Source organism: Telmatherina bonti (genome assembly GCF_933228915.1).
Source record: "Telmatherina bonti genome assembly, chromosome: 1".
In the NCBI taxonomy this organism is placed as follows: Eukaryota; Metazoa; Chordata; class Actinopteri; order Atheriniformes; family Telmatherinidae; genus Telmatherina; species Telmatherina bonti.
The window spans coordinates 7,480,978-7,504,473 of record NC_136619.1 but is presented as its reverse complement, the minus strand read 5'-3'; the positions used below and the strand labels follow the sequence as shown (position 1 = coordinate 7,504,473).

General features: G+C 41.4%; 1 protein-coding gene across 2 annotated transcripts in view; it reads left to right on the top strand.

Annotated features, from left to right (window-relative positions):
• The window catches only part of mtss1lb (MTSS I-BAR domain containing 2b), a 97,657-nt gene extending 74,558 nt beyond the window's left edge, over window positions 1–23,099 (top strand). Inside the window, exons 7-15 of one of the 2 annotated variants that reach the window (XM_079241270.1) lie at window positions 1,042–1,199; window positions 2,262–2,369; window positions 3,896–3,993; window positions 5,319–5,589; window positions 5,895–5,969; window positions 10,037–10,192; window positions 10,632–10,814; window positions 13,028–13,193; window positions 13,656–23,099. In XM_079241270.1, the coding sequence (XP_079097396.1) occupies window positions 1,042–1,199; window positions 2,262–2,369; window positions 3,896–3,993; window positions 5,319–5,589; window positions 5,895–5,969; window positions 10,037–10,192; window positions 10,632–10,814; window positions 13,028–13,193; window positions 13,656–14,533 (2,093 nt within the window). In that variant the 3' untranslated portion in view covers window positions 14,534–23,099. The remainder of the gene's footprint in view (window positions 1–1,041; window positions 1,200–2,261; window positions 2,370–3,895; window positions 3,994–5,318; window positions 5,590–5,894; window positions 5,970–10,036; window positions 10,193–10,631; window positions 10,815–13,027; window positions 13,194–13,655) is intronic. The other variant, XM_079241271.1, reaches the window with a different exon arrangement.
• Window positions 23,100–23,496: the final 397 nt, after the last annotated feature.

Sequence of the window (23,496 nt, the reverse complement as noted above, 5' to 3'; positions counted from 1 at the left end):
TTCTGCTCTAAATTCTGGAGCATCCTGTAAAAACTTCTCTTCCACCGAGTTCCATCCAAAGTCAGCCTGTTAGAGACAGAAATGCTACCTGCACCTTGCAGAGGAACCAGTGTGACCTTTCAGACAGAATAACTGCACAACTGGAGTTCCTCAACATGCTTCATCAAAGGTTTTGTCTCCTGGTGACACATCATACTTCAGCACCGACTTGGATGACTTTCACTCTGCATGATGAAATTTAACTTCCTCCTTGACTCCTGCATGACTTTTGTAGCTTCTGCTATTAGCTTTGTAGTGACACCGCAGGCTTTCTTCTGTCACGCTACCACTCGTTTCTGCCTCTCTCTTTCATTCCGTCCCTGATAGTCCCGTCATCCTTCTTGATTTCTTTGCATGCTGTAACACTACAAAGATTTATTTCAAGTCTTGCTTTCTATTCATTGCATTTCATGTTTTTCCTCTCTAGCTAGCAGACAGAATTCAGATTTCTTCAGATTGTTTCTGTTTGTGCAATCCCAGCACGTTATGATGGAAGCAGTATTTTTGTTTTGGCTCTCTGCTGGAATAATGTTAGATACAAGCTAACAAAATGACAAAGAGTAAATTTTGCCTTTTCTGACACCTGGATCAGACTTTATACAAACTTTATGCATGGAAGCAGGAGCCTTTAGCTACAGTAGATGTTTCCAAAACTGCAGCTGTGATAAAGCTGCTTTTCCCTTTATATGATTTATTCAGATCCTTTATTCTGTATATCCAATAAAACAACTACAGATCTGAAGTATTGCTGCTTACTTTGTTCTACCTGAGCTGCGTTCTGCTCTCTGCACCTGCCTTTTTGCTGGAGTTGTCTGGAAAGCAAACGCTGATGGAGAGAAAAACTTTTGCTTTTCTCTTTCCACTAATGTAAAAACTCCTCATGAATTTTCCTTCACCTTCGTCTTTCCATTCTCATGTCCAGTTACTGTCCTCTGTGGAAAATCTCCTCCTGTCTGTCGCCCTTTCATGTCTCACTTCTAAAACTTTCTCCCACCATGTCAGGGCGGGGAGACCTGCAGCCCCAGCTGGACAGCGCCATGCAGGATGTGACCGACATGTGCCTGTTGATGGAGGAGACCGAGAAGCAGGCGGTGCGCCGCGCTCTGGTGGAGGAGAGGGGTCGCTTCTGCACCTTCATCGGCTTCCTTCAGCCTGTTGTGGTGAGTTTAGCCCTGAAATGTGTCATGTGTCATATTTCAGATGCACATTTTCTGAGTTCTGTTGTGTTATGAAACGTTTAAATAACTTGGCTTCAAACCCTGTAATATACAATCTAGTGTTGTCTTCTGCCTCCTGGTGGCGAACTTTGGTACTACTATTAAACCTTATCTTAAGGCAAAAACGTAAAAACAGATTCTTTAATCATTCTGTCCGTCCATCCGTCCATCCATCCATCCATCCATCCATCTGGTGTCCCTGTTGCTATCTTCAAATCTCCGGCTTACATTTGGTTTTGACCGTCCGTCTACATCAGAATTAATTTTCAGGTTCTGTTATTGGCTTTTTAAAACTTTTAGCAGCTGAACTATTCTGAATATTTATCAGATCTACTTTAGTCTATAAATAGTCCAGAACTCTCGGGTCTGCTGGAAGAGACTTTTTAACCAGATCCGGCATGGGAGCTAAAATCCACTTTTTATTCCCCACATACGGGCAACATTCCTCCTGTAGACCTGGACGCCGTGTGTCCATCTTCATAAATACAAACTTGGGACCTGAATGATTTATTTATTCATTTATCCATCAATTTTAATTAATTAACAGATTAATAAGGTGATCTTTTTAATTTTAAAAGAATATCTGTTGAGTTATGGAAGATTTCTGTTGATTTTAGACGTAAATCATTTTTATCTTCTTTTAAATCTTCTGTTAAAGTTTCTTTTAAACCATTGAATATCTGAGATTTTTTTAGATTCAGTGGTTTTTCCACTTAGTTTTAGCCTTCAGGATTGAGTTTATTAAGACTTCCATTTTTTAGTTTACCAGAGCTGGGCAGCTGTTTTTTTATTATTATTTTTTTAATGACAGTAAATAAATCATAATTAATTTAATTTAAACTATTAAATCTTCTCCCTATAATGTAAAAGTTCAGCTTTATAAATAACAATAATGGTATTATTGGTGATTAAAATGTGTATAAACTATGTTTTGGAAAATTGCGTTTAAATATTGTGTCTGTTTTGGACTTCGACATTAAAAAGGACAAAAATATTGTTTACCAGAACGGAGAGATTGCCATGCTGGGAGAGATCACCCACCTGCAGGCGATCATCGATGACCTGACTGTGTTGACGACCGATCCTCACAAACTGCCGCCTGCCAGTGAACAGGTAACAGAATCCACAGCAGACAACGACGCCGTCATCTAAAAGAGGAAAAATGGAGCAATGCTCGTAACATTTTATTACATTCTGGCCAAATGAGTCCGACAGAAGAGGATTTGAAGAAGTAAGTAAAACTAAATTTATGATAATTGGGAATCACAAAAAGGACATAAGTTATTGATTTAGAAATTGAAAGTAAAAACTGAAAGAGTGTCTGAAAATATTTTCTTAGGAGTGGTCCTTGATGACAAACTGAGTTGGAAACCTCGCATTGATTTACCTGTGTGGAAAAATAGCCAGAAATGTTGGGATTCTATTAAAATGTAGATATATACTAAATTCCAAAACATTACTTACCTTGTAAAATACTCTAGTATTACCATATCTCAATTATTGTGTGGAAGTCTGGGGGACTACTCTGCAAAGACTAGTTATTCTACAAAAAAGGGCCAGAAGGGTTATCAAACATGCAGGTTATATGGATCATACAAATAATGTATTTATGAAAGTACGTTGCCTCAAATTTTGTGACTTGGTTTAGTTTAAAATAACTCAATTTATGTCTAATAATATACAAAAGAGTAGTGAACAATCTGAGAGGTTAAAGTTATGTTACAGAAAGTATACGCCCTAAAAAGCAGACGTGTTTCCATTCATGGAGTCACTTTATGGATTGGACTAAGTGATGATTTAAAACATTGTAATGATATTCAGTTAAAAAATGTACAATAAATTGTTATTGGATAAATATAAAAAAGAAGAAATTTAATAACTGATTGTGCTGCTTTAAATTTTGCCATCTGGCTGATGACTTTCAGAATGTAATCTGTGTATACAGCCGTATAACTGTGTAAATTAAAGACTGTAAATAAGGAGCAGTATTTAAATAAGCCTTGGGTTTCCTTCTGCTCCTTCTCAAACACGGTATAATGTTACACAAATGTGCATCTTTGTTTTGTACTCTATGTACATGTACTGTAAATGTGTTTGAGATGAATAAAGAAAAAGAAAAGAAGAAGCTGAGAAAAAGGAGAACGATCAGATTGTCTAAGAAGCCATCTAAAACATCTTTAATTGTAATTTTTTAAAGCTTTTTTTTTAAGCTAAACCAGTAGTAAAGCTGGTGTCTCCCGGTGCTTTAAGTTCAGGCTGCGACAGCCTCCCTGCAGCCTGGGACCGTTGTCTCTGAGCTCCCGTCCACCATGATGGGGACAGTCCATGTCTTTGGAATCCTCCGACAGACAATCAGACGAAACGAGCGCCGTTTAACCGGTGGAAGGCACAGCTTCCAGTTGGCATGGATGAATTCTGGCCTTTCTTCACCTGAAAACTTGTTCCTGGTCTACATGACTTTTCTTCTCTTCAGCCAGAAGAGTCAAACATGCAGAAACTCTCTGGCTTTGTCCTCTTTGTGGAGATTCCCGTGGACACCCAGGCCTTCCTGGGTCGTTAGGAGCGTGCACGAGTCACGGATCCAGGAATCACACAAATCATCTGTTATTAGAAGTTTCCTTCTTGTTTTATCCTGTCAGGTGATTAAAGACTTGAAGGGGTCGGATTACAGCTGGTCCTATCAGACTCCTCCATCGTCCCCGAGCAGCTCCGGGTCGCGCAAGAGCAGCATGTGCAGGTGCTTACACACACACACACACACACACACACAACTCGTGTTCTGCAAGGATCTACTCTCCGAGTGTCAGAAAGAGGAGCTTCCATCGCTCTGCGATTGTCCGTCTGTCTGTCCGTTTCAGTTCCATCCCAGATGTTGAAGCACAGCTGTCAGACAGAAACACGACATTTAGGCCGAAACATGATTCATCAGCATTGTTTATGTGTTCGAAATCGTCACAAAAATACTGAAAGAAAAAGATTTTTGTGGTTCTTTGTGTGTGTGTGTGTGTGTGTGTGTGTGTGTGTGTGTGTGTGTGTCGGTACAGATGTGCTCATATGTCTTCATCCCCTTTCATTACAGAAAAGGCTGAATTTACAACAGTCACTCAAATAACTGGAGACTTAAAAAAGGAACAATAACTAAATATTTGCAAGTTTTTTTTATTTAATTGAGTTGAAGAAAGAAAAAAACAAACAAACAAACAAATGTGTCCTGGACAAATTAGAGACTTTTCTGTTGAACAGTGGGACAAAATACGTGTCAACAGGTGCAGAAGTCTGACTGAGAGGAACAGAAAACACCTGACTGGAGCGGAAACATGAAAGGATTGTTCAACTAAATATTTTTACTTTATGACTGATGGAATATGTAATAAATTATCTTATTTGTTTGCTTTTTAAAAAAAATATCTCTATTGAAGCAGAATTAGAAAATACTGTGATGATTTTCATAGAATTTTTATTTATTATAACTTTCGTCAGTTTCAGTTTATTTTACAGGCAGCTGTTTTTTTTTCCTTCTTTAATTAAATGTTATGAATAAATATGAGCACAACTGTAACGTTTAGCATGCAGGTTCTTTACCCTGCAGGGTTTCTGTGTGTGTGTGTTCTCCCTGAATCTTCCTGAGCTCACACACTCTTTGTTTACCTCCTCCTGCCCTTCTCCTCCTCCCCGCCTTTCCCTCCACCCCTCCTCGCCGCCTGCCTGCCTCCGCCCTCCTTGCCCTCTTTCTGTCCCGCTGGGCGTGGCTTACCCGTTTATTCTCGGGTTCTACGTTTAACCGCGACTGCTGTGTGACTCTGCCGCGTCATGGCATTGCCGGTTTGCACTAACCTGATGAACTTCCTGTGAACTGCTCCTGCTCTTCATCCCATCCTGTGAATCCACCTCCCATAACTTCCTCCAATCATCAATTTTTAAATAACCGATCTCATCTTATAAATGATATTTCATCCTCCTTCTGCTTCAACCACGTATTTCCACGTCTATGTGATCCCCCTGACTCCTCACCCCTCCCACCGCCTCTCCCCTTGCTCCTCTTCACTCCCCTCCCCCCCACAGCAGCGTCAACAGTGCCCACAGTAGTGCCTCCCGTTCATCAGGGGGGGGCGTAGGTAATGTTGGTGGTGGAGGAGGCTCCCAGCCGCATTCACCCACCTCCTCCTCCTCCTATCGCTACCGCAGCAGCCTGCCGCAGCAGCCTCCGCCGCCAGGAGGCATCGCCGCCCACCGCCTCAGCAGCGTCTCCTCCCACGATTCAGGCTTTGTGTCCCAGGACGCCAACATCTACTCCAAGCCTCCCTCGCCGATGCCCTCAGACATCACCAGTCAGGTACTGAAAGCTTCGCTCGCCATCATCAACTCTGCATTGTTAACGTAGGAAAACTCCACATTTCAGTATGAAACCATCGCTCCCAGTTCAGCAGCGTTTTACCACTGTCTGCGTCTGCTTCTGCACATTTCCTTCACTAATGTCACCAGACGAAGCCACATCCTCACCGCTGTGTGATTTGTTCCTATAATCATAGAAAGAAGAGAAAAAGGCAGAAATCAGCTCATGCAACACGCTTCAGTCTGTGTGATCCACATTCAGTGTGAACAAAGTGTTGATTATTTATTTTCCCTTTTCTGCTTCAGAAGTCGTCCAGCTCAGCATCATCAGAGGCCTCCGAGACGTGCCAGTCGGTCAGTGAATGCAGCTCTCCCACTACGGTCAGTCTTTTCTGCAAACATCAGAAACCTCGACGTGAATCTGAACAGGAAGTCAGAACCGAGGTGGAACGGAGAGACAAGAAAATGCTCGTTTGCATTCATCATATTTCATCTCGGCCTCACAATAACTTCATATGAAAATTATATGAAATAATAATATGAAATTAGCTGATGATGAAATAATAGAAAAGCAAGCAGCAAGAAAAACCAGCAGGTTAACTGGTTTATTTATAAGACTGGTCATCTTACATGCAAAGCTGAAGATTCCTGTTAAACTGGAAATAAAGTAGTTTATTATCCTTTAACAACGATGGTAAAATATTGTATACACACAGTGTTTAGGATCTATTGCATCAACTTAACATAAAACTCTGTTATATGCAGTCTGATACTTGTTTATATGTAAACATATAACATTTATTTAATTAATTACAGGCTTTTAAATGAACTGCGATTAATCACATTTTAATCTCATAACAATATTTGACCCAAAAGGCAAAAATTTTCATTTAAATGGAATTTGCTGGATAACTAAATGAAATAATAGAAGCAGACAATGTTATTGTAAATTCAGGCTTTATTAATGTCTGGAAAAATAGATTTAGTTCCTATTTAATACAGTAGAAAACAATAGAAAAATATTCCTGGCTCAAACTGAACAGAGCTGAAATGAAAACCTCGTAATAAATCATTTACAAACATCTCCAGTCTACGACGTTTTCCAGTTGTTTGAACTTTTTTCATGTTTTCGTCCACATGCTTCATGTTTACCCGACATGTAAAGCCGACTGTGTGGCGGCTTCAGTCTGGTCCTGCAGCAGAGCAGATCACCTGCATGTCGGGTAATATACATGCTGCATGGCGACCGAGCTGCTGGCGTTCTTCTGGACGGGGGAGGGGCTTACAGAGAAGAGTAAACGTCACGCGCCAAACTTCTCCCATGACACCAGAAAGCTTGTTTGACTTGTCAGTAGTTGTTTTATGTCGCTAAACGTTTACATTTACTGGCTGAACGTAGCAGCAGCGATTTTCCGAGCTCTGACCGGCGTAATGGGTCCCAGGAAAACGGACTCAGACAGACGTTCCATGTTGTTTGGAACGCAACAAGCGATTAAATGTGTTCATTTATTTGAATCCATTCACTGTTTTATGATGAATTAATCAGGATTAATGCGTTAAAGTCCCACTCCAAAACATGTCATAAAAAATGAGGCAAATAAAACCTTCGGATTAGGAAAAGTAAGAATTTCTGCCTGTTATTTATTGCTTCAGGCATTAAAGGGTTAAAGTCATCGCTTAAACTGCCCTTGTTAAAATAATAACTTCTCTCCTCCGTGGTGGCAGGGCTTTTGTAAGACTCTCCTAGATTTATGAAATCATTGTTAAACTTCTGAATGGTGGCATAAATCTGGCTCTCTGGAGGTTTAATGGCTTTTCCTGCAGAGACGGATTCTGGTAGCCGGAGACGCCGTCAATGCATCGATTCTGCTGCGGTAACAGGAGAACAGGAGGAAACTGCACCTCCAGCACGACTTCTCACTTTAAATGAATTCATATCAATGATTTTTTTAAAATCAATGCAGTAATTAGCAACTCAGTGAATCTGTTTTCTGCATGTTTATGAATCAAATTAGTGTTTTTCTGCTCATAAACTGCCTTTTAAACTCAATTTACCAACAACACACCTATAAGTTACTGTGCAGTGCAGATTACTGAACCACAAAATCAAACATAACATTTGTTGATATTTGAGAGCTCATCTTTTGTCTCTTCAACGTCCTTTGTGGAGAATTCACTTCTGTTTTCAGGAAAAACACAATTATATAGACTCAGGAGCCAAAGTAAATATTTCCCTGATTCTTAGCAGCACCTGCCATCCATATGAGCACTTTGCTTCTCCACTCACCGTCTGTCATCCCGCTTCGGTCTGAGTGACAAACATTGTTGGGTTGGATTACTTGCCCGTCCTGCCCGTCAAGAGAAAAACCCTCCAAAAGCCTCAGAAGGCAGAAGCAGAACCATCAGAAACTTAAGTTTTATTTATTTGAGGTGAAGGCAGGACACAAGAGACACGTGATTAAAAAAAAAAATCAGCAGATAGTTAAAACCTGACATCTATGAAAGCCTTCAGATCAGTTTCAGCATCTTCTGTTGTCTGCTTGCACATCAAACAGCATCGGCTGACGGCCTCAACGCGGAGCCGAACAGGAAAAAAGGCAGAAAATCTTCCTCTCTCTGTCCGAGCTGTTCAATTCCTGCAAACCTGGCAAAGTTTTTAAATAAAACCCAACAACAGAACGTTAATAATCTGTAAGTTAAAGTTAAAGCTGATGAACTTTATGTCTGCAGCCACTGAAATACCAGAAACACGCGATTAAACTGTAAAATGCCGCATGATGCGCTTTAACTCTGCTTTACTTTATTGATAAATAATACGTGAACAGTTGCAGGTTCCCATATCAGCCCCAACGCACCTGATTCATGTGCTGCACTGAAGGAAATCCTGCTGACCCTGTTGCTGCGCTGCTTGTCAGACAAACACGGCGTGCCGTTAACGGAAACAGTCGAGTATTCGCTCGCGGCAGGAGGGTCCAAAGTCGGTCCTCGAAGGCCGCCATCCTCTAGGGTTTCCATGTATCCCTGTTCCAACTCACCTGGCTTCCATTAAATAGACCCAACAGCCAATAAAGTTCTGTACAATGGGTGATTAGTTTGAGTCAGGTGTGTTGGAGCAGGAATACATGGAAAACCTGCAGGACCGGACCTGGACACTGCTGGCTTATGGGATATTTTGCCTCCATCTCAGGAATAAAAACTGTGTTTTCTCCTAAAAGCTGAATGAATGAGATGATGATGCATCGATCTTCATCGGTTCGGTGATCAGTCAGCTTACAGGATCGATCCGGACTGAAAATATCAAACATCAATAAGTTATCATATGAGAGGCGTGTTCACAGAGGTGTGTCACTAGACGAGGACAGTAAAAGCTGGACTTAGACTTAGACTGCTTTAATGTTTATAAAACGGAAATTTATGCTTTCAGAGAAACTCAACTGGAAAACAGTCATGATTAGGAGCCAAAAAAACCACAAGAAGCAATGAACTGGTAGAGAAGGAAAGCAGGAAGAGGAGATACTGAGGTGCTGAGGAGAAAGCAGGTGTAGCAAGCCTTAACTAAGACTCCGGTGCAACAAGGGAGCAGGAAGTAAACACAGCAGAATACACAAAACAAAGGACTCAAAGACAGATTTAAACACAAGTAAACAACTGAAAACAAACCCAGAACAGGACTAAAATCCTCCGATCAGGAGCTACAGGTTAGATTTAAGCTTTTTTACTCAACCTGCTGTGTAAATTAGCTCTTTCTTCTTCTAGGTTTTGTAGATTTACTGACTTTGTTTGTGTTGTTATCTCTCATAGTCTGCACATAAAGTCATTTTCATGCCTGGAGCCACGTCTGCTGCTTATCCATCACTGCCTTTTAGTGTTAGATGGAAGGTGTGTGAGCCATAATGGAGGTGAAGGTACGTCACGCTGGGTTGAAGTTGGGACGAGAGCACCATGTTTCCAGCGCCGCTGGGGTCATCTCGGCTTAGTTTGGCTAAAAATGCTGGAAATGTGTCGGAGATGAAAGACATGGAAAACAGAGAAACAGAAAACAGACGTGCTCAGAAAAGAAGAGAAAGATCCAGACACTGGATGGGATTATTGACCCACATCCAGCATGTTTATTTATTACTTCTGCATATTTTGAAATGACTTTTTGTTTTTTGTGTGAATTTAAAGTTGACAAACTTTTCCTCAAACACAGTAAAAATATCTCATTATGTCATTTTTTTTCTCAACCAACAGTGAATAAAAACATTTTTAATCCCTGCATGAAATAAAAAAACCTCCGTTTGGATTCCAGGTACCTAAAACTCGACCCAGTGTGACTTAACCTCACCTTTCTGCTGCAGGTGTTTGTGTTGCGGCCCGTTTGGCCCGGTGGTCCCACGCCTGGCTGCCTCTCTGTGTCTTCTGCTTTTTCATCCTCTGATGACGTGACTGTGTCTCTCGTCCCGCAGTTTGGCTCGTCCTTCGCTACCTTCCGCCCCGCTCTCTCTCACTCTGGCTCCACCAGGCCTCTCTCTGTCATTCTTCCTGTTCCTGCGTCCCCACCCTATACCCGCCCCCCTGGATCCAGCTCCTCCTCTCCCACATCAAAGGTTCCCATGTGGAAGGTTTGTTCTCCATTCGCTGCCATTTCTTCAGTTGCATCTTTTTTCTTCTGTTTCTGTTTGATGAGTTTAACTTAATGCACAAGTTGATCTTCTTTTCCTTTTCCCATCAGATTAACTCATTCATAACCACATTGCTTTGCTGCGTTAAACCCGCCCCCCCCCACTCGATGTGTCTGCATGCAGGCGTTCCTCTTGCTGGTTTTGCCATCGATTGGCCAAAACTAAGCAAGGTTTAAATCATCGACATTTATACTTTCTCCAGTGGCCCCAGTCCAAATGCACTGACTTACCACATGCACTGAGACTCAGCCCACCCAAAAGGCCCCCCCACCTTTCTCTGCACTCAGATGAAGGGCTTCAAACTGCTGGATAGTGGACAAGTCTCTCGTGCTCACCCTCCCTGCTACTTCTTGTGTACTAATTCCACTCGCCTCTCCAGGATTGGTCCAAAGCAGGACAGTATGAACAGCCTGTGGCTGCAGCACCAGTTCAGCGGCGGAAGGAACCTATGGACCGGCTGAGGGAGAGTGACGGCTCACCAGGCTCCCAGGGTTACGCAGGAGCATCGCACCCTGATGATGGGCAGAGACCCAGGATGACTCCAGCTACAATCGCTGCCAAGGTAACGCAGGAAAACAAGCAGGTTGAAGAAAGCTCCTTTATGAAAGTGGTTCAGTGAATGCATAAATATGTTGTATGTAAAGCGTCGCTTTACAGAGTAAAGTGTAGTTAAAGGTGAGTGGTGTAACCCTGACCCTGACCCCAATCCCTCCCCGTACTGCAACAAGACATCTACCAGTTCATTTAGAGGTTAATGCAAAATAAATGTGAGAAACTGACGACTTTTCTGCCAGTTAATTTACATCCCAAACGGCAACGTATAAAGATGACAGATACAATTTCACATCAACGATTATAATTGCACAAAAAGCCACACTGTTTTTTTTAGGGTAGTATTACTACATATACACCCGTGGACATGACTTCCACGGACCCCACAGCAAATTCAGCCAAACAATTAAGAAAGCTAATTGCATTTTTACTAAATCTTTCAAGTACGTGACGTGATGGGATGGGACTCAAATGCACAGGACAGATCCAGTAAGTAACAGAACACGAACTGGCAACAAGACAGAAACACAGGGAAGAATATATGCAGGTACTGATGAGGTGAAAACACAATCAGGTGTGAAGAATCAGGGAAGGAAGGGCAGACACAGACAAGACTGGGCGGGGCGAGCAGACCTGAAACAGAGACAGAGTGATCAAAGAAAAACCATAGTAAGCACCAGACATTAAGCATAAAACACTGAACATTCATGACAAATACAGTCATGGGAAATGTAAAGTTTTAGTTCTTCTTTCTGTGAGGTTTCCATATGAAGCAGATCCCCCAGTTAGTCAGATGAGCAACACATTACACTCTGTCTTCATTTAACAAACACAGAAAGACAGAAACCAGAAGCACTGTTAGGAAAATGAATAAAAACTGGCCCGTTGAACCATCTTTATAAGCAACAACTGATTGTTGCCTGTCAGCCGCCTTCGGCACCTTGTATTTTAGTGGGAAACCTTCAGCTTTACCACCAGAAAAAGGGAAAGAAGGTATGAAAACTGTAACCTGTGATGGAGTGATGAGGGACAGGTGTGCAACAATCCCACTAAATGCAGCTGCAGGGATGGAAGCAGGAGAAACCGAGCATCACCAGGAAGGGCAGGGATGCCAGACTGAGGGCATGACACACTGACCAGACCAGTGTTTCCCAGCCCTGGTCCTCGGAGACCCCTACCCTGCATGTTTTATGTCCCTTTGATTCTAAAACTCCTGATTCAGATTCATTCAAGAGCTTGTCAGGTTCATTGTTAGTCTGCTGCTGAGCTGTTGAGTCAGGCGTGTTGCAACAGATGTCGAACTCCCATCCTCGAGGGCCGGTATCCGGCAGGTTTTTGTTGGGGTGTTGTTGTTGTTGTTGGGGGTGGAACAAGCTTGCATCTTTATTTTTTTTTAAATGTCTTGTTATCTACTGTTTGTTTTAATCCTTATGCCTTGATTTTATCTTGTAAAGCACTTTGTGTTGCCCGTGGCATGAAAAGTGCTCAAGAAACAAAGTTTGATTTGATTTGATTTGATTTGATTTGATTTGATTTGATTTGATTTGATTTGATTTGATTTGATGCATGGAGTCAGTTTATGGAACAATCCGGATTAAAAAAGAGGCTGAATCAATTATTGAGTTTAAAAAGATTTAAAGTATGAATAATATGACAAATTAGGTATACTTGCTTTGTTCCATTTTGTGTAAAATAGGAAATATCAGCATAATTTCGGCCTTCAGCAGTTTTAGTTACTTTTTTATTGTTTACATTTTTTTCATTTACTGTTAGTTATTTTATTTATAGTTTTAGTAGAAAATACTTATTATTAGGATAAAGCATGCTCAAATGTTGGTCCAGAGTCAGAATACACAAGCTGACTTAAACTGTTGCCACGCTACTTCCTTATCAGTTGTTTTGGAATGCAAGTAATGTAAGAATCTCCGGACATACACCGAACCTGCTTCGTAGGCGGACCTCTAGTCTCCAGTTTGCACTTATTTCAGTAAAAACTATGTTCTGTAATACGTTTGGTAGCGGGTAGTAGAATTGATGGAATCCCTTCAGGATGAGGGCTGAATGGAGCAGGAAGTACATGAAGTTCATCATCAAATGAATTTCATATTTCCACATAACTCACCCTGAGAAAAACTAGATGTTCTGAATCTGAGTTTAGGTTCAGGTTCGATAAATGTTGGATAAACTCTCAGTCCATTTCAGCCTTTTCCCATGTGGCTTCAGCACGGGGAGGAGGTTTCGCCAGCGGCAAGTGACCTGGCCATGGTGCTGACGAGGGGGCTGAGTATGGAGCAGCAGAAAAGCAGCAGAGACTCCCTGCAGTACTCCAGCGGATACAGCACGGAGACAACCACCCCGTCCTGCTCCGAGGACACCATTCCCTCACAAGGTCAGACTCTAATCTGCAGCTTGTAATCTTCCTCAGCCGAGGAGAAACAGATTTATTACATCTCACCTGGCTTCATCCATCATCATATTTCTGGTAGCATCTTGGGAAAAGCAGCCTGTTAGGGGTTATAACTGTGCTGTCAATATTTACAGGCTCTGCAGATGTTTGTATTTCATGGTATCACTTTCACTTGTCAGAGTTACAAACATCAAATATGGATTTAATAATCCAGGAAGCAGCCAAACTTTATGACAGATGTATTCTGGCACTTTACTTGACGGCAGCGGGAAAACAAGAAAACAGAGATAAAATAGAAAAATATTGGATTTGTCCGCTGCTTAGGTCTGCTGGCTCGCCGTAGCTCTGGAAACCTAATCATGTCACCAACATACATTTTCTCTGTGAAGTTTCTCAATAACTTCTCAATTTTCTCTTTTCCTGCCCCACATGAACACACACCAGGTTCAGATTACGACTGCTACTCTGTGAACGGTGACACCGAAGGTCCGGACGGACAAGCCGAGTTTGACAAGTCCTCCACGATTCCCCGCCACTCTAACATCGCCCAAAACTACAGACGCATGATCCAAACCAAGAGGCCAGCCAGTACAGCTGGCCTCCCCAGTGGGGTTCTTGGTCCAGGGGCTCACGGGATACCAGGGCAACCGGGTGGATCCGGGGGAGGAGGAGCAGGGACTCCAGGCACTGCCACCATCCGTCGAACTCCATCCACCAAACCGGGAGTGCGGCGCACATTGTCCAGCGCGGGACCCATCCCCATCCGACCACCCATTGTGCCTGTCAAAACGCCCACCGTTCCCGGAGACTCGCATTCGCCTGTTGCAGGCGGGTACGCAGGGGGGCACGCAGGCGGAGCGCCGGTCCGTGTGGGCAGCGAAGAGTGTGTGTTCTTCACTGGAGCCGAGGACACGCAGGGTGGGCTCGATTATGTGAAGGCATCACCAAAGCGCCTCAGCCTGCCGAACACCGCCTGGGGGTCCGGTGCAGCGTTGGAGGTCTACGCCCAGCAGCACGGGGGCCTAGTGACGGCATCGGGCTCGGGAGCCGGATCGGAGGAGGACCAGATGATCGCAGCAAATCGGCACAGCTTAGTGGAGAAGATAGGCGAGTTGGTAGCTAGCGCGCATGCTCTCGGTGAGGGCCAGTTTCCTTTCCCTGCCCTGCCAGATGACCCCACACCGCCCACAACAGGCCCCACTGATACTCAGACAGGGACAGAGGGGGCAGAGGGGTCTGGTGACATGCTGACCACCATCCGGAGAGGAGTTCGCCTTCGCAAAACGGTCTCCAACGACCGCTCGGCTCCACGTATATTGTGATTTGAGGAAAAGCAGGAATAGTCGGATGCTTGTCAGCTGATGGGGGCGGGTCATGTGTTGGCGTGGTGTAATCCAACCACCTAGTACATTCACAAAACCTTAACCATGTAGGGAAAGCTATAATAAAACAGAAGATGAATAAAAACAAAAACATACACAAAATATGTTTAAAAAACACAAGAGTAAATGATATATAATATAATGATGACATTAATAATGTTAACCAACTCTGATGATTAAAAGTTTAATACTTCATATTGACAGGCTTTTAGCAGGCCACTATAACAAGTGTGTGTTGGACGCATGTTTGTCTTCTAAACACCCTCACCCAGGGATGGAAAGACTCACAGGAAAAACAGAGAAGATTAAAAAAAAGAGGCAAAGAAAGAGAGAAACACAGAGTTCTGTTCTGTTTGCCAACGTACCCTCCCCTCCCTGTCCTCCTTAACCCGACTGTCTGATCCCAGATGAGAGACTGATGACTGTGGGAGGGTCTGATGGGGGTGAAAGTGAGAGGGGGGGGTCAGAGTGCCATGTGACCAGCTGGCTGTCTCAGCAGCGATGTACTGTACTTTTAAGCCCACTGAACTGAAGCTGTGGTACTAGCACGGGGAGCTAACAAGCCAGAGGACCCCTGGTTTCTCCTAATGTAAAGGACTCAAAAATACCGTTGGCATTGAACCGTGCTAGTTCCCCCTTCCCCTCTCTCTCTGCATATTGTGTGCTCGCATTCATGTGTGTGCATGTGGGCAAATGTAAAATTGAGCACGTGAATACATGTGCCGGATTTATTGTGTGTGTGTGTGTGTGTGTGTGTGCGCAAGGGGGGCGGGTAGAGCTCTGCTGCAGGACAGCTGGTTACCCAATGAGGGCAGGGCTTTTCTCCTGTGTGTTGTGCGCGTATTTTCTTGTTTCTATTGTGACGTCATTTACCTTGTTACCACTGTACGAGAAGTTACGAGACGTAATCCAGGCGTATAGATATATTCATATATATTTTCTAGGACCACAGAGAAAACGATAAATTAGAAATGGAGCAATAAATGTGTTTTATTTTTCTTGTTTCAAAGAAGTGGATGGATGGAGGATTGTGGATTCTCCGTTGTCCCTTTCAGGCAATCATCAGGAATGCTAAATTACACATTGACTGTGAATTCATGCGTAGTTGGTTTTGTCACGTGTCTCTCTCTGTCCCTGTCTCTCTCTGGTAAATGAAATGGATTACAAAAATCTGGAAAAAAATGAGAAAAAAAAGGAAAACTGTAAGCACTTTGATGGGGGGGGTAGAGTATGTACAATAGCCAGTAGGTGTTGCTGTAGTCAAACTGTGTGGTAGGGAGAGTGAGAGCAACACTCTTTTTTTCCCTGAGGATATTATTTAATTTCTGGACGTAGAAGCAGACAGGGAGGTAAGAAGAGGATGTGATGATGACTGGTGGCAGTGGAGTGATTGGTCAAATGAGAGACAGGATAAGAAAGTAGCGCAAAATATTGATTTGAGAGTTGATCAGGAAACGAGGGCTGTTCGTCAGCATGTTGCTGAATGCCATGAGAGTGTTTTATAACATTATTGCACTGGTATTTAAAGAATTGAACACATAATGCAAAATTTATGCTGTAGTGACGATGGGTGAGACACATTTGTATTTTGTTAATTTCTTAAATTTCTCAGTGTCATAATACTATGAGGAACACAAATGGACCTCTATTTCTGACTTTTGGGTAGTAACTTTGTAGCTGTTTAGGTGAAAGCAGAAAAGTGAAAACATTGTCAAATAAAACCAAAACCATGGTTTTTGTATTGTTACAACAATTAATAAACATGTTTATTTGCAATAAATCTCATGATATTTCAATACATCAATATTAATGCTGTTGAACTATAATTCTCAATCTTACTGCTTCAGATGATTGTAAATGACAAAAAATGGTCTTGCCCATTAAAAGTATATTTTTTGCATTATGGGTAAATAAATTTAAGGCCTGGGAGGCAGCTGAACAAAACTTCCTTTAATCTTGTGTTTCATATAGAAGGAGAGTAGATGAACAAGAGGGCATAGCTGCATCCGACAAAGAGCAAACACTAAAACACATTTTCCCAGTTGGTTGCTAAAAGTGTAGGGCAGTTCTTGCTAATGGCTTCAAATTCAACATGTGATTAATTTTAAATTCAGAAAAGAACAAAAACTGTTTTTAATCTAGTTTTCAGTTTTAACGAAATTTTGAGGCTCTAGATCATCCAATGACGGCTAGCTCAGGTAGCTAACAGCTAGCTCAGTTGGCTAATAGCTAGCTTAGGTAGCTAACAGCTAACTCAGTTGGCTAACAGTTAGCTCAGTTAGTTAACAGCTAGCTCAGTTGGCTAACAGTTAACTCAGTTAGCTAACAGCTAGCTCAGTTGGCTAATAGTTAGCTCATTTAGCTAACAGCTAGCTCAGTAAGCTCACAGTCAGCTCAGTTAGCTAACAGCTTGCTAACAGCTAAGTCTGGTAGCTAACAGCTAGCTCAGTTAGCTAACAGCTGGCTCAGTTAGCTAACAGCTAGCACAGTAAGCTAACAGCTAGCCAAGTCAGCTAACAGTTAACTATCGGCTAGCTAAAGAAGAAAGTGATTTTCCTGTCCTACAGTTATCTCATTAAACATGAGATCCAAAATATGCATAACTGTTGTTTTTGTAATAAAGTTGACTTTTATGATATGGAATCATTTAATTTTCCACCAAACTTTCCCTGAACTGATTAAATATAAGCTGTCATCTGATGGCAAACCATATATCCAGGCTAAAAAAAACTATATATGCGAAGTGGGTGGGTTTGCTGTTGAAACAAATAAGGAAACAAAAAGAAATCACATGTCCATACTAGCACAGTTTAGATTAGCTTGGTGCAGATAATCCAGTTCAGTTTGACTTTTGAAAGGATTATTTATGAGCATTATGATGTGAGAATAGTTAAAGTCTGCTTGGTGTGCCCACTGCTGACAAAGCAGGAAGATTTAGATCAGACCTCTGAAGATGACAGGGAGAGGAGCGGATGTGTGGAATGAGCATTTCACTGCCTGTTCATACAATATGTACTGTATGTGCTGTACTTGTAAAAGAGAATCAGTTGCACAGATTTGGTATAAAGGTTTGTTAGAAAATATTATGTGAACTATTCAGTTTGTTTATGTTTTCCTTCTGCAGTACTGTTTGAATACTAAGTCTTACGTTTAATTAATGTAAAAAGAAGTAAAAAAAATTCCAGCTGTAACACAAACTACTATATGGATGTAGGATGTCTGGGCTGAGAGCGACTGTGTCCCTGTTTGGCTGTTGATCTGTAGGCTAGTGAACTCTTCCTCACCATGTCTGTATGCTCCTCCAGCAGTGACCTGAACATAGGCAGTGACATCAGCTCTCTTGTTAATTTTATGCCTTGACTGGAGCATTTTTGACACATTTGTGGCCATTTTAAGGAGAACGTGAAGATATTTCATTTAAAAGAGTTAGAGAAAAGGAAAATGTTCACTGTGCAACACTAGCAGTCTCTGCCGAGCACACGAAGATGTTTCCTTTTGTCAGGATCAGCTGCTGTAAGTGTGTTGTCACTTCTGAATGCCATGTGCTGGATGAACGAGAGGGTGGAAGGGGAAAACAACAGGCTTGTATTCCATTATTTGGAAAAAAAAAAAAAAGAAAAAGATGTGTATATTTTGATCACACTGTACTAAAATGACATCCATATGCTGAATGTACTCCAGTTAAAGTGGACAACAAACTGCACATTTTGGGTTTGCTTGAACTGTTGTGATGCCAGAGCTTTCCTCTTAAACAGCTGAATTAAGTACTCACTTAAGACAAAATGGAAGCAATACAGGTGTTGGGTGCATGTATGTACATTCACAATTGTTTCAACTGTGAGTATGATAAAGGAAAATACCACTGCTTTCTCACCTGTTCCATAGTACATGGCTCTGATGCCTTAATGTGCATGTGCCACTTATCTACATCACATTTTCCTTTGATAAGAGCTCATAAAATAGAGACCAGAAAAGGATTTTACATGGCAAATTATTCCATTTGAATGGGGTCAATATGCTCTCTTCAGGCTACAAGGCACACGATGTCATGCAAGACTATGGCTGACAAAAGATCAGTATGAGATGAGAATGAATAAAACACTGCTATTTTCCTTTAAAATACCCAGATAACAGCACAAATCTTTACTTAATGATGTTTTAACATGCTAAATGAACTGTGTACTGAACTAACTGTGTGAACAAGCTAAAATAACTACTCTGCTACAGTGTCAATATGTCAATTTTATGAGCGTGTCGGTATGTGGATAGAACCCGGCCAGCCAGCAAGTAGGTAAAGCTGGTGCCTGTGCATACATAGGAACATAGATTTACATGCGTGCAGGCATGCATGCATACACACAAACGCACATATGCTCGTGTGACACATACATAACACTCCTTCTTTCTCTATTATCCTACAACAGTTTAAGGGAACAAGCATCATACAGTGATGTTTTAACATGAACTACATTATCTGAGTCAAATGTCTGAAATCTGAACTTCCAATAACATTTATAAATGTTTATTAATTTTTTTCATTAGGTGTTTTATTACCTGGTACAGATGGTGTAAGCACTTTTTCTTGATCTCTTTGGAAAATGTCATCCCCATAAATAATTATAGTTGGACAAATTCCTTCTTTTGAAGAGTCAACCACACTGCAACAAGAATCCAATCACGCATTAAGCTGTGTGAGATATGTCTGCTGCAGTAAAACAACTGAAAAATGTCTTTTCAAAAAGGACTTTTCAAAGATGTTTTCACAGGCTGCACGCCCAGCTGTCCGCATTTTTACATCCACAAATCACAGCTCAGACTACAAGATGAAAATAATTGAGTGTCACTTCATATGTTGCAGCTGAGAAGCTAAGGAGTTGTGTAATGGGACCATCTCTTTCCCTTTCGTAAAGAACAACCCAGTGTTTTTTACTGTGATGGTGGTGATGCTAAAGGAGGCCACTTCTTTCCTTGGCAGTAACATTTAAACGTCTCTTATCACTGCCACTCAGATACATCTGGGTGACTTCTCTTCCGTTAGGAAACTTCGTTAGCATGTGTCACAAATCATGGTTTTACTCTGGTTATGGACCATGTTCACATCTCAAAGCTGAAATAATATTCTCCTAGCCTCTGAAAACACAACTAGTTATCTACATGTGATTAATTGGGGGTCACTTAGACCATCAAATGTTAAGCTATTAATTAGATTTTGATTAATACTCATTTTGCTAATCTGTTGCTAAGATAATTGATTGATTAATTCTACTATAAAACTATACATCCGGTGTGAATATAAAATATAAAATATTCCCTTGGGTAATTAGTTTGAAGATGCATTAGAGCTGACCGTTACACAGCAGCGTAATCGGCTTTTCTTCACTCTTTTAATTCACTAGAGAAAACAACAAAAAAGTGTCAATTCAGACTTTTTCTTTCAGTGTAGCCTTTATTCTCTCACATAACCCCTCAAACCTCATCCTCTTCCACAGAGGATGCCAAGTTGCTGACAGATTGGAAAACAGTGCATGTCATGGTGGATGATGGGAACTCCCATCGGCTGGAGTTTGTCTCTCTGTGCCTCTTAGCCTATCAAAGCTAATAGAAAATAATTCGGGTGAAGTCTTTATTTCCACTGCAGTCCAGAGTGAATACACACTGAGCTCTGTTCATTATCTGTCTGTATTTTCCCCTTCATCTCCCATGCCTCTTTGTCTGTAAACTTCCAGCCCGTATGCGCGCGTGTGAGGGTACAAAAGTGGAGTATGTGTTGTGATGGCTAACGTTTCCGGGGTGTGTTGTTCACAGTGTTGGACTCATTAGCTGGAGTAAGAGTCTCCCTGGTGGACGCAGTTGCAGGAGATGTCTTCAAGGCAAACAGATGGATGTCTAAAACTCCCTCTCAATGCTAGATTACATTTAATTAATTTTGATCAGACTTTTAAGACATGTTTTTGGCAGCTTCTCTAGCTAATGTGACTTTGTTTATCTGTGAGTTTCTGTCAAAGAAAATTCACTGTTAAAATGCCATACGTACGGTGTCATCCACATGAACAGAGGTAGTTTTAAATGAAGATTTTTACTTGTTTTACCCTTCAATTTACATGCAAACTGTTTAGGGTAAAAATATGTGTCGTTACTTTCACGCAGTGGACCATTCGGTTGCAAAACCATGGCAGCTAGCCCAGATAGTGCAGATGCTAATCTCGCTAGCGGGACTTTACAATAGAATCTGTTTTCACAGATACAATTTATTGATGTTTTATGTGCAAAAATGTCTCCACAGAGGAACACGATGCAACCACATTTAATGAAATTGTCTTGAAGCAACCACTGCACTGCACTCAAGAGGCCACAGAGTCTGCATATGGAAGATGAAGGGGTTGAAGTTAGGCGCTACTCACAGATTCCAATGCAAAATTAAAAAAAAAAAAGATAATAATGATTGACTTCCAAGACTGAGTTTGTAAAGATGCAACATAGAGGTCTGACAGTTTTTTTTTAGTGATGCACCCCTAAAAATGGTCTGGCAATGAACCTCTGATTGGCTCTCCAGCCTATAAAAGTTAAAAGTTGAATTGAATTGAATTGAATTGATTTGAATTGAATTGAATTGAATTTGAATTGAATTGAATTGAATTGAATTAGTCTGATTTTCAGTCTTGTGTCATCGCTTGCTCCCCCACATATGTCCTCTATTTGTTTCTTTGCCTTGTCAGCCAAGGAGCATCTTTAAAACAGCCAATGTTTTTAAATGCTGTTGCTGATGTTGTGTAAAGCTGCAACATCATACGGCGTCCCAGACATTTCTCAGCCTTGCGAGAAACTCAGAGGTGTACATAACGGATGTCACTGCGCCATCAGATGAATCAGAAATACAGTTTTAAAGCCAGAAATTTACTTTGTGTATCTCTAATGAAACAATTTTAAAAGTTTAGTTTAATTTTCAGTTACTTTTTGGTGACATCACACATGACTTGGCCGAGTTTAGATGCAAACTACTTGGTTAACTGTAAGAAAGATCATGTCTTACTTTAAAACAGGCTGAAAACACTGAAAACATCATGTTTCACATCTTTCTGGATTGCTGGCCGCCATGTTGCACTTCTGTGAAAGATTCAAAATGTGTCAGATGCGCTATTCAGCTGCGTTACTGAAATGTATTAAATCCAGTGGGACATAAAAAAAAATACAGATTTTGTCTTTATTGGCTAAAAGCACACAATTTAATGACTATTTTGGGTTTTACCATCAGAGCAGGGTGTACATGTTGAAGTACATGTGTTTGTTCAAACACTGTAAAGCAAATCACCCACAAAGGGAAGAATAAGACAAACACTCTTTAAGTCGAAGCCTTCTAAAGGTTTTAATAAAAATGATTTTGCTTATTTACTTTCTGTTTTCCAGATGCAGCATAACTTAATTACTGAGTAAAATCAAGTAGCTCAGGTGGCCTGAATTATCCAGCCGGAAAGTTCGCCTCATCGCAGTTACCCTGGTAACTGAGATTTATAGAAAGCTGGAAGATTTCCACTGCGAGCATTTGCTCACAGCTTGAGCTCCGCATTAGAAATCTATCTGGAAATTTTGTTGACAGCAAGCGTGTATGGTTAGGAAATATGTGATTATATGAAGTCAGAAAGTCACAGTTCTGATCGTTGACATCCAAGCAGTTTGGCATTGTCCTCAGACTTGTAGAAGTATCAGAAGTATCAGCCCACCCTTTTAACCATCTGCCCCAAGTTATGCACAAGTATGTATTTATCTGTTTGTGAATGTGTGTGTTGCATAAGGACACATGGTTGAGACCCCTACTGTTCTTCTCTTCCACCTCCTACATACAATCTGTCAATCCTTCCTGCTGTCTAATGCTGAAAAAATCACTTGCATCCACACACACACTTCTACACACTCATCTGAAGTGAACATGAGGAAAGTAGATTCTCAGGGTTCACTGAGGTCCTCTTGGGGGGGTGGGGGGTTGTAATGTAACACGCTGCAAGTTCCCGTCAAACAGTCATCCAGAACAGAGTGGCCGAAGCGGCCTCCTGGTGCCACTGTCACTGTAACTAAACTGAATGTTTAACTGTCTATACTCCAGTTCTCAGTAGTGTCTTTTGCTCTCTAGCTCTCTTTCTCTTCGTCTTCTTCCATGATAGCCAACATCTGAACTCTCCAAGTCTTTACAAAACTCACCACTGGGGTATTTTCTACAGGGCTACTTTTATTCAAGAATAACATTGTGACGGTCAAACCTGCTTCATCTTCCTTTATATCTTTTGCTCTTCTCTTCCTTCCCAAGTAGCCCTGCAGTCACTGTGCTGGTTCCTCTTCTTTCTCTCCCCCACTTTACGCTCTTCTTCTTTAATTTATTGTGATTTAATTTTTATGGTTGTTTCACCCCTGTCGCTGCCGATAAAGTTTTCTGTTCTGTCTTCTTTTGTTTGTAAAATTTATCCTGTTTTGTTAACTTTAGTCACTGCTAATGTAACAAAACGCACTGTGATGATTCCAGTATTAATAAAAGTTGTACTTAAACTGTGCGCTGTGATGTTAAGCTGGTCTTATTGGTAAAGTATACAGAGAAAGTAACTAGAGACAAGACTAGGACTGTAAACTTACAAATATGATTGTTTGCTTCATAATAGCAACACACTGTACAGTTTCTGATGATGGGCATGGTGACATGACCCCATCTCATTACAGAACTTTTTTCAAGCACTAAAAGAAGCAGTTTGACCAAAATGGAGAATAAAACGTCGGCACGTCAGCTTGCAGTGTCTGCATACTGTCTGCTAGAGCTGCACAGTTAATCGTTAAAATTGAATTATACTTGTATATGATCTAATTTTCAAATGAAGACGATTTTAGAAAAATGTACCGCATTTCGAACTGGGACATCACCT